This window comes from Rhinopithecus roxellana, chromosome 8 (genome assembly GCF_007565055.1).
Source record: "Rhinopithecus roxellana isolate Shanxi Qingling chromosome 8, ASM756505v1, whole genome shotgun sequence".
Classification (NCBI taxonomy): domain Eukaryota; kingdom Metazoa; phylum Chordata; class Mammalia; order Primates; family Cercopithecidae; genus Rhinopithecus; species Rhinopithecus roxellana.
In genome coordinates this window covers 78,768,879-78,779,623 of record NC_044556.1, presented here as the reverse complement: position 1 = coordinate 78,779,623, position 10,745 = coordinate 78,768,879, and the positions used below count along the sequence as shown (strand labels likewise).

Below are 10,745 nucleotides of genomic sequence, written 5' to 3'. Positions count from 1 at the left end.
TAAACTAAAACTATCTGTTTTTCATCTCTATAAATCAACATTTTCTGGACATTTAATTGAAATGGAATCATGTAATATGTGGACTTTCTGTGCTTGCATTCTTTTACTTAGCATAATATTTTTTTCACGTCATAGCAATTATCGCTAATTCAGTCATTTTTAAGGATGAATAATATTTCAGTATATGGATGTACCACATTTTGTTTATTCACCTGTTACTGGACATCTGGGCTGTTTCTAGATTTTGGCTATTATGCTGTTATGATTATTCCTATACAAGTCTTTGTGTGAACACTGTTGTCATTTCTCTTACATAGCTATCCAGGAGTGGAATTGGTGGGTCATAACTGGTTATTTTTAAATTTAAAAAAAGAGGAGAAATGGGGTCTTTGTTGCTTTCAAACTCGAATAAAAGAATTAACTAGGGAATAGATGGTGTATTTCTTTCCAGATGCTGGAATGAAAGATAAGGACACATACTGAATACAGAGGCAAGAATCCATTGAGATAAAAAGACGGTAAAGGAAAATTAACTAGTTATCTTCTGAGGAGCAGGTATAGTTAAAAAGGAAATCAGGAGGAAGAAAGTTGTATAGCAGCACCTTGGAAGGAAGATGATTCACTTCAAAGGTACAACTGCCACTGCTTTTTATACAAACACATGCTTGTGGGATTATCAAATAAATACATTGATAATGTCTATAAACATTTTTAAGGAAATGTAAAAACTTGAAATTCTTTTGACTAGTCTAGATTTTCTGATAAAGATAACTATTTAGGCCGGGCCCAGTGACTCATGCCTGTAATCCTAGGACTTTGGGAGGCTGAGATGGGAAGATCGCCGCTTGAGACCAGGACTTTGAGACCAGCCTGGCAACATCTTGAAATTCTGAGATCCCATCTTGAACTTCTGAGCTGAATGAGATCCCATCTTGAACTTCTGAGCTGAAGCCATTGCCTGCCTCAGCCTCCCAAAGTGCTGGAATTATGGGCATGAGCCACCACGCCTGGCCCAAGAGACCCTATCTCTGCCAAACAAACAGAAAAGATAAGATTTATTGTTTGCAGTGATTTTGTGTGTGTATGTGTGTAGGTGTGTAATACATAAAATGGCAAATGAGAAGAAAAAGTGTTTGGGTCATATTAAACAATGAAGTTGTGAAATACCTGAGATTTTGTTTCATAACCACTAATCTTCAATGTTGAGGATTTAAAATGTATTTGTTCCAGAGTTTTTCTCTGTAATTCCTTAGACATCTGTGCTGATTTTCATTCCCACGTAAGAAGCAATAACAGACTAATGTCATCCTGGACATTTCCAGAAATTGGTTTCCTAGTTGCTCTGAGGAAGATTGCCTTTTAAAAGAAAGTTTTGATCTTTTCTTTACCAGTTCTACTTGACCCGAGTTTGACATTTCTTCAAGAGACAAGTAAATCAAGATCATATGTCTGTGACATGTATTGCGTATGTTAGTTAGCTGCACCTGACAGCAGTCTGTGAAAAGAAAGATGGTAACATGTTTATTTTAGACTTTAGGTAATGTTCATCTTTCATGAAAAAATTTGATTAGCCAATTTTGGTAATCAAAAACACTAAATGGGAGTAAAAAAAAGGCAGTCATTGGAAAGTACTGCTGTATGGACTTGTGAAACAACTAGTTGTCCAGAGCCTTGCTACAACGTATAGAAATATTCTATTTTCTGTACTTCAGGCGGTTACACTACAAGATGAAGAAGGGGAAACGTTTTCCACCTCATCCCTCAGGTCGTACTGCAACATAACTTTCTTGAGGTAAGTACCTTTCCTTTGTGTTTCCTTAATACTCTCTATTTCCCCCATCACATACACTAAAAAGATTATCTTTGGTGCATCTGTATTTACACAGCAGTGTTAAATTTGGGCTGCCCTCTACCCCGCCTCCATGCCCTAGGCCCTTTTTCCTCCCCGCGGAGTCCCCAACCTTAGGCTTTAGCTCATGCGCCGCCCTACTCCCTGGTTGGCTGTTGGGTGGGAGGCTCGTTTCTTCCCTCCCTATTGGTCGTCCAGGAGGCGCGTCTCCCATCTTCTGATAGGTCGCGCCGCGGAGAGTCTCTCGGGTTTGCGGCGCAGCTGTCATTTCCGGGGTAAGATGGCTGCAGTCCGTATGCTGAGAACCTGGAGCAGGAATGCGGGGAAGCTGGTAAGCGGGTTTGGGCAGATCTGAGTCTGGGAAGGAGTGATTTGTCCGGAGTCATCCAGGAGTGGTGTGTTTCTTTCTCCTCCGGTGCCAGGCGTCCAGGGCACGCGTGATGGAGAGGTGAAGGGATGCATGCAAAATAAAGGGCAGAGAACGGAGCGAGTCGACTAGTCTGGAGTGGAGACCCTCTCCCTCCCCTTACCTGGAAGCGCTTCTGCAGCGACTCAGCCGTCCTCCTGCTCCATCTGTACCCCGAGGCCCAGCTGGCGTTTCATTGAGCCCCTTCCAGATGCCAGGCATTGGTGATAGGCGCTGTGGATCCAGAGATATATTCGTTTAGCATTTATTGCATACCCACAGTAGGCCAAACACTGGTAACACGACCCCTGCCCTCAAGGAATTTACAGTGTGTAGAGGAAGAGGCCGTTCAAGTTATAGAATATCACCAGGGGGCCCTGCTTCCGAATAACTGAACGGCTTGTGCTTCACTCTTTTGGCCTGTACTTATATGTCCGCACCACATACCATTCCTACCCTTTTGTCACCAAGGCTATGACCCACCACCGTCTCCCCTGCACTTCCCTCTCTTTCTCCCAGTCTTAGCACCAAGCACTGACACATCCCGGTAATGATATTATTTCACCCTATTTGCTTAGCGTTTCTTCTTCCTGCCCCCTCTCCCTTTCCCTAGATGTTCCTGCCTTGGTGACCCCGATCTTACAAAAACTTTCAAGAGCCTGCTATGTACCAGGTACTGTGTTAGGCACTGGAGATACAAATATGAAATAGACATCATATCTTCCTTCTCAAGAGATTACAACCTTGTGGTGGAGGACAAAGGAGAGGGAGACAGATATTAAGAAATTACAACCCAGCATGAGAAGTACTGTGATGGAACAAGTGCCTAGAACTACAGGAACACACAGGAGTAGACACCTATGGCGGACTTGGGGGTCAGAGGAGTTCCCAGAGGATACTGTATGACTTAAGATTTAAGAAGGATAAGTAAGAGATAACTAGGAGAAGAGAGCTCTTCTCAGCAACACTTACATATATTGGTCTCTCTTCTTTCTAGAGCTTTCCATTCTTGTTTTCTGTGACACCAGTCTCCCAATATTATTCTTTCTTCATATTTGGCCACTTCATCCCAATATCTTCTTTCCCTACCCACCTTTTAAATGTTGCTCTTTCTAAAGGGCTCTGACTTTGGCCCTCTGCACTTTTCCCACTTTCTGGGTTATCCCATCCACTCTTTGGATATAGTTACCATCTATGCTGATGAGTTCTACAGTTCCCCAGTCTTCCAACCAGGTCTACTCCAAACGCATATATCCTACTGTCCTGGAAATCTCTAGTTTCATATGTATGTGATGTTTTCCAGCTGCAATTAAAAACCCAACCAATAAATAGGAAATTATCCGTGCACACAGAGCATCCCCAATTAGATGTCAGCTCGCGTTAAGTGGCTTACGATTATCAGTGTTGTCATTTCCCTAGTAGTTAATTTGTCCTTTTCCTACTGTTTACAAGAGGGCTGCTACAACTTCTTATTTTATGTTCAAGGCAGGAAGGAGGAAGAGGATGAGGTTCCAGTCTCATTGACCAGAACAGTGTTACATGGCCACTGCTAGCACAAGGGAGCTTAGAAACACTTGTGTGTTTTTTTGTTTGTTTGTTTTGTTCTTTTTTTTTTTTTTTTTTGAGATGGAGTCTCTCTCTGTCACCCAGGCTAGAGTGTAGTGGTGCGATCTTGGCTCACTGCAACCTCCGCCTCCCAGGTTCAAGTGATTTTTCTGCCTCAGCCTCCCAAATAGCTGGGACTACAGGCACATGCCATCATGCCCAGCTAATTTTTGTATTTTTGGTAGAGACGGGGTTTCACCATGTTGGCCAGGCTGGTCTCGAACTCCTGACCTCAAGTGATCTGCCTGCCTTGGCCTCCCAAAGTGCTGGGATTACAGCATAAGCCATCATGCCCAGCAGAAAAGCTTGTCTTTAGTCTTCTCACAGTGTCTGCCATAAAGCTTCAAAGCAGGTCAGACTCTCCAGGCTCTAGAACTGAACCGTCAAACCAGTGTCTCTTAATTTTTGTTTTTGTTTTTTTGGGAGGAGTCTTGATCTCTTGCCCAGGCTGGAGTGCAGTGGTGCAATCTCGGCTTAATGCAACCTCCACCTCCTGGGTTCAAGCGATTCTCCTGCCTCAGCCTCCCAAGTAGCTGGGACTACAGGCGCGCACCACCATGCCTGGTTAATTTTTGTAATTTTAGTAGAGGCAGGGTTTTGCCATGTTGGCCAGGCTGGTCTTGAATTCCTGACCTCAGGTCATCCTCCCACCTTGGCCTCCCAAAGTGCTGGGATTACAGGCATGAGCCACTGCCCTGGCCCAGTTTCTCTTGATTTGAGCCTGTAATTCTCTCTGAAGAAATCTAGTCATGATTTTTCACCCTGCCCTCAACTGGTGATGTCTTGGCCCTTCTTAACTGGATTATATGCCTCCAGTGATCTTGTCATTTTTCTAACCCATTCTCCATAGTGTAGCCAGAGTGATCTTATAAAGTAAGAGATATTTGATAATGTCATTTTCTTGCTTAAAACTGCCTTCAGCAAAATGTCCAAAATTCAAATGACTGTGAGGCAATTTATGATCTGGACCTTTCTAGTCTCTTAGACCTCATTCCTTATCAAAACCTACCCATCCCACCCCCAACTCTGACACTTCTCCACCCTTATTCCACACTAAACTACACTAGAACTCTGTTGAACAACTTGAGTTAATTGCACACACACTGTGCTTTCTCTCTCAACTCCAGACCTTTACTTCAGACCTTTGCACTTGTATTTCCTCTGCTTTAAAGACTCTTGCCTTACTCCCCTATGGCCTTATCGCAACATACCTCATCCCCTGGGTTACTCCTACTCATCCCTCGGGTCTTACTTCAACATAACTTGCTCTAGCTAGGTTCCCTTAACACACTCTATTTCCTTCATTATAGCACTTATTATAATCACCTGTTTACCTTTACCTTTCACTGGACTGTCCATTCTATAAGGGAATAAATTGCATCTGTTTTGTTGTCTATATAATCCCAAGTGCCTGGCACATTGTAAGTGCTCATAAATATTTTTTAAACGACTCAGTAGAAAAAAGTCAGGCTTTTAAACTTTTGTAAAAAGTTGTAAGCAAAAACAGCTCTTACCCCTGTAGTAAATTATTAAAATAGCTTTATAATGTTGTGTTTTACATTTCCCTAGGACATCATGCATTTGACTCTTGATTAATCATACCATTTGGAATTTTTCTGTTGTGTCTGTCTTCCTGTAGTAAAGTGTAAGCAATTTGAATTCAGGAACTATATATTGCATCTTATTTAGCTTTGCATTTCCAAGTCCAGTACAATGTCTGACTTTAGGAGTACTCAACAGCTGCCTATTGAATTATTATTAAATATTTCCTTAATATGCTACTTTGGTGAATGGTTTTATTTCCCTTTATGTTTTTCTGTCCTGGTTGTGATATTGAATTATTGATTTTTTATTTTTATGTTTTTTGAGACGGAGTCTCACTCTGTTGCCAGTCTGGAATGCAGTGTCGCAGTATCAGCTCAGTGCAACCTCCGCCTCCCGGGTTCAAGCGATTCTCCTGCCTCAGCCTCCCGAGTAGCTGGGACTACAGGCACGTGCCACCACGCCCAGCTAATTTTTGTATTTTTAATAGAGATAGGGTTTCACCATGTTGGCCAGGATGGTCTTGATCTCTTGACCTCGTGATCTGCCTGCCTCAGTCTCCCAAAGTGTTGGGATTATGGGTGTGAGACACTGTGCCTGGCCTAATTTTTTATTTTATTCATTATTATTTTTGAGACAGGTTCTTGCTCTGTTGCCCAGGCTGGAGTGTGGTGGCATGATCTTGGCTCACTGTAGCCTTGACCTCCTAGGCTCAAGTGGTCCTCCTTCCTCAGCCTCCCAAGTAGCTGGGACTACAGGCATTCACCACCACACCCGGCTAATTATTTTGATTTTTAGTAAACAAAGTCTCACTACATTGCCCAGAATGGTCTTGAACTCCTGGGCTCAAGTGATCCTTCCACTTTGACCTCCCAAAATGTTGGGATTACGGGCATGAGCCACTACACCTGGCTGAATTATTTTTTAAAATCAAGGAAAGACCTATTTTAGTCAAACAATTGCATTAAGAGTTAGACTACATGTGTAGTTGTTCAACCAGGATGTATTTGAGAATGAAAATGGTGTTATTAATAATTGCCTTGAATTACTAGGGGTGAATTGGGTGTCACCTCAGGCACATTGATACAGATGGTCCCCATAGAATTAGGTGTCTTTAGTATTGTTCGTACATGAATTTAGAATTGCTTCAAATATAAAATATATAAAACTGGTAATTTTATAAGCATGCTTTTTTAACATTGGAGGTTTAAATCCTTATGCTTAATTTACTAGTTTAGCTGGGTGTGGTGGCTCACACCTGTAATCCCAGCATTCTGGGAGACTGAGACAGGAGGATCACTTGAGCCTGGGAGTTTAAGACCATCCTGGGCAAAAAAGTGAGACCCTGTCTTTATTTTATTATTATTTTTTGAGATGGTATTACAGGCATGAGCCACTGCGCCCAGTCAACCCTGTTTTTGAAGAAAATTAAAAAATATAATTTACTAGTCTAATAGTCTGTTTCTAGAAAAAAAATTTAGAATTCTAGCTTGAAAAATTATTTTTTCTCCTCTTTCCTGTTGCCTGTTAATCCATCTATTCAGCAACTTCACAGTGCTTTTAGCCTTCTCATAGCCATTCAATTACTATTACATTAATCATATACTGCCTATGGTACTTTTGTTGCTTTTTTTCTTTTTCTACTGTTAATTACCTCAGTCAGGAGCCTGTTGCTTTGCGTCTCAGATACTACACAGTACTCTCCCCTTCTTACCTGCGGTCTCAATTACCCACGGTCGACTGCAGTCTGAAAATAGGTGAGCACAGTACAGTAAGATATTTTGAGAGAGAGACCACATTCATAAAACCTTTATTAAAGTATATTATCATACTTTTTCTATTTTATTATGTTACTGTTATTACTCTCGTACTGTGTCTGATTTATAAATTAAACTTTATCATAGGTATGTATGTATAGGAAAAACATGGTATATGTAGAATATGTAGGATTCACTATTCAGGGGGCCTTGAACGTGTCCACTGCCCATAAGGAGATAAGAGAGGAATACGGTAATAGTTTCTTTTTTTAAAAAAGATCCTTTTCTGGTAATTTTGGTATGTAATAGTTTCTTGACTTCTCCCTTTCTCTCCAGATTTTATCTGTTGTAATCTATTTGGTAAACCACTACTAATATCCTAATCCTTTTTCTTCAATAACCCATAGTGTATGAGTTAAGACCCCTTATACTGACGTTATAGTCATCAACCATTTCCTCCCTGAGCTGTTTCCACTGCTCTCTTTTATACCTTTGGTCAAACCAAATCAAGCTGCTCAATGTCCCAGCAGATATGCTAAGTAAATTTCTGCTGTAGTTTATTTATGCTGTTTCCTCTGCCTTAAAAGTGCCCTTCTGCTCTTTTATTATGGAGGCTTATTATGCACAGTGCAGCTTAAATCTTCCCCCAAGAAGCCTTCCCAGGTTACACTAATGTGAAAAAAAACCCACCAGACCCCTTTACTTAAACTCCATTTTTTTTTTATTTTTATTTTTTTTGAGACAGAGTTTTGCTCTTGTTGCCTAGGCTGGAGTGCAATGAGATTACAGGCATGAGCCACCATGCCTGGCCTACTTAAACTCCTTTATCACTTACTGCCTGTGCCTCTTTTTTTTTTGTGAACCTATGGATTATATTGAAGAAGGCTATGTCTCTTATTACAAAAAGTTAGAGCATGCATGTCCATGCTTGAGTATGTTTGTGTGTGTGTGTGTGTGTGTATTTTCTCACATAGGTTGTAAACTCTTTGAAATTAGGGATTATTTCTCCTACTTCTAGGGTCTTTGACATCAAATTTACTTAGCTTCAGAGCTTGATTGTCTCACTTATTTGCTGTGTGACCTTGGACAAATTACTTCACCTTTCCCGTCAGTTTCCTGTGTGTTGAAGAGGGCTAACGTGTATGTTCCACAGGGAAATTGTAAGATATAAAAATGGTGTCTGGGTCGGGCATCATGACTCATGCCTGTAATCCTAGTACTTTGAGAGGTCAAGGTGGGCGGATTGCCTGAGCTGAGGAGTTCGAGACCACCCTGGGCAACATAATGAAACCCCGTCTCTATTAAAATACAAAAAAAAGGTTTAGCTGGACATGGTGGCACATGCCTGTAGTCCCAGCTACTTGGGAGGCTGAGGCACAAGAATCGCTTGAACCTGGGAGGCAAAGGTTGCAGTAAGCTGAGATCGTGCCACTGCACTCCAGCCTGGGTGACAGAGCAAAACTCCATCTCAAAATAAAAAACAACAACAAAAAAGATGATGTCTGAAAAGACTATTTTTCTTTTTTTTTTTTTTTTGGAGACAAGGTCTCTCTCTGTCACCTAGGCTGAAGTGCAGTGGCGTGATCTTGGCTCATTGCAACCTCCACCTCCCAGGTTCAAGCGATTCTTGTGCTTCAGCCTCCCGAGTAGCTGGGACTACAGGTGTGTGCCACCATGTCCAGCTAATTTTTGTATTTTTAGTAAAGAGGGGGTCTCGTCACATTGGCTAGGCTGGTCTTGAACTCTTGACCTCAAGCGATCCACTCACCTCAGCCTCCTAAAGTGCTGGGATTATAGGCAAGAGCCACCGTGCCTGGTCTGTCTGAAAAGGCCTTGAAAGTACTCAGCACTTGGGAGGCACTCGATAAATGTTAGCTTGGTGGTTTGTGCTGCCCCTGACCCATGAATAGCTCAACAGGAGTTGTGTTGTTGTTGAAGGTAAGACCTTCTAATAGTTTAATTTTCTTTCAAACGTTTTAAAAATATCAACAATTTTATTTAAATTAAGGTGGATCTATATACTTCAAAACTTTCCTTTATTGTCCCTAAGTTTTATGTCTGATGAAACAGGTTGATTCACTCCTTTGATTTGATTGTTGACCAAGAGTCAGAGTTATGGGAGCTGAAGGAGAAAGCAAGGACAAACAAAATGGAAATGTTTGGGAAAGAGAATTCTTTCACTGTCTTCTAGTTTTAAGCTATCAATTTTAATTATTTTAGTTAGGCTTTGTATTTCCTGAATATTAATGTTAATAAGAATAAAATGTAGATATTATAAAGATTAGTTGATTTAGAGTGATCTCTAAAGTTAAGATGAATGATTTAAGATTATTTATGTTTTAGGAAAGGGATCTTCAGTTTTTCTTTGCCTTCAGAAATCAGTAATAGCTTGAAATTTAAAGTAAAAAATAAGAATTTAAATGTATTGTTCTTGTCAGTAAACCAAACTTTTAATTATATGTTATTTGCTATCAGAATAAAACAAAAATTCTAGTTTATAAATATGTATTAAAATATAACTGTACTATATAATGTTTATTATAACATAGCCTTTAAGAGCTAATCACCACTAATGTACATGATTTTTTTTAAAAGTAAAAGTGACCCTGTTACATACATGAATATGTTTCACTTATCAGTATTCTTATACTAAGAAGGTTAGAAATTTCTGCAGAGAAGTAAGCTCAGGGTTTTAAAATTAAATAAGTAAATACATTTCTGTAGTTTATGTTTACAGTGTGATATAGTTAGGTATTAATAGCATTAAAATATTAACTTTCAAAATAAGATATTATGGCCTGGCATGGTGGCTCGCACCTGTAATTCTAGCACTTTGGGGGGCTGAGACGGGAGGATTGCTTGAGCTGAGGACTTCAAGTCCAGCCTGGGCAACATAGTGAGACCTTATCTCTACAAATAATAAAATTAATTGGATGGGGTGGCATGCACCTGTGGTCCCAGATACTTGGAAGGCTGAGGCAGGGAGGAGCCCTTGAGCCTAGAAGGTCAAGGCTTCAGTGAGCTGTGATTGCACCACTGCACTCCAGCCTGGGCAACAGAGTGAGACCCTGTCGCAAATACACACACACACACACACACACACACACACACATAATACCTTTCGGACACTTAGGTTTTAATATATAGAGTTGAATACTTTTGGGCCTACTGATTTCTATAAGAGGTTTTTAAATAATATTATACTAAGGTACTATGTAAAATAGTGAATGCTAAAGAGTCATTTATAAGTTACTATAAGTAAACTTGAGGGTGTCATACTATACAAGTGTTTCATTGTTTTTAGATGCTAACTATTACTTTAGAATTCTTTAGTAGTTTTAGTTCAGGAAGTCCAATGATTGAAGCATAACTATAAGCTGATGTATTTATACAGAATACACCATTAAAATGTCTTTACTTTCAGAAGGAATTTTGAGCAAGGATCATAAATGTAACAAATCTAAATCTAAGGATATCATATTTCTATTGTGATAATGGTTCTACTTTTAGAATAGAATTGAAATTCAGTTTATACTTAGAGATAAGCCAGTGTGATCGTTTATAAATGGTTTTACTTTTTGTTTTC

At 40.2% G+C, this 10,745-nt stretch overlaps 1 protein-coding gene across 4 annotated transcripts in view; it reads left to right on the top strand.

Moving 5' to 3' along the window:
• Positions 1-1,740: 1,740 nt before the first annotated feature.
• Positions 1,741-10,745, top strand: part of DBT (dihydrolipoamide branched chain transacylase E2) — a 68,073-nt gene continuing 59,068 nt past the window's right edge. Inside the window, exons 1-2 of one of the 4 annotated variants that reach the window (XM_010377235.2) lie at positions 1,741-1,792; positions 2,074-2,180. In XM_010377235.2, coding sequence (XP_010375537.1) covers positions 2,130-2,180 — 51 coding nt within the window. In that variant the 5' untranslated portion in view covers positions 1,741-1,792; positions 2,074-2,129. Of the gene's footprint in view, positions 1,793-2,073; positions 2,181-2,868; positions 2,929-10,745 lie in introns of those variants that run through there. The other 3 variants (XM_030934991.1, XM_030934990.1, XM_010377234.2) reach the window with 3 other exon arrangements.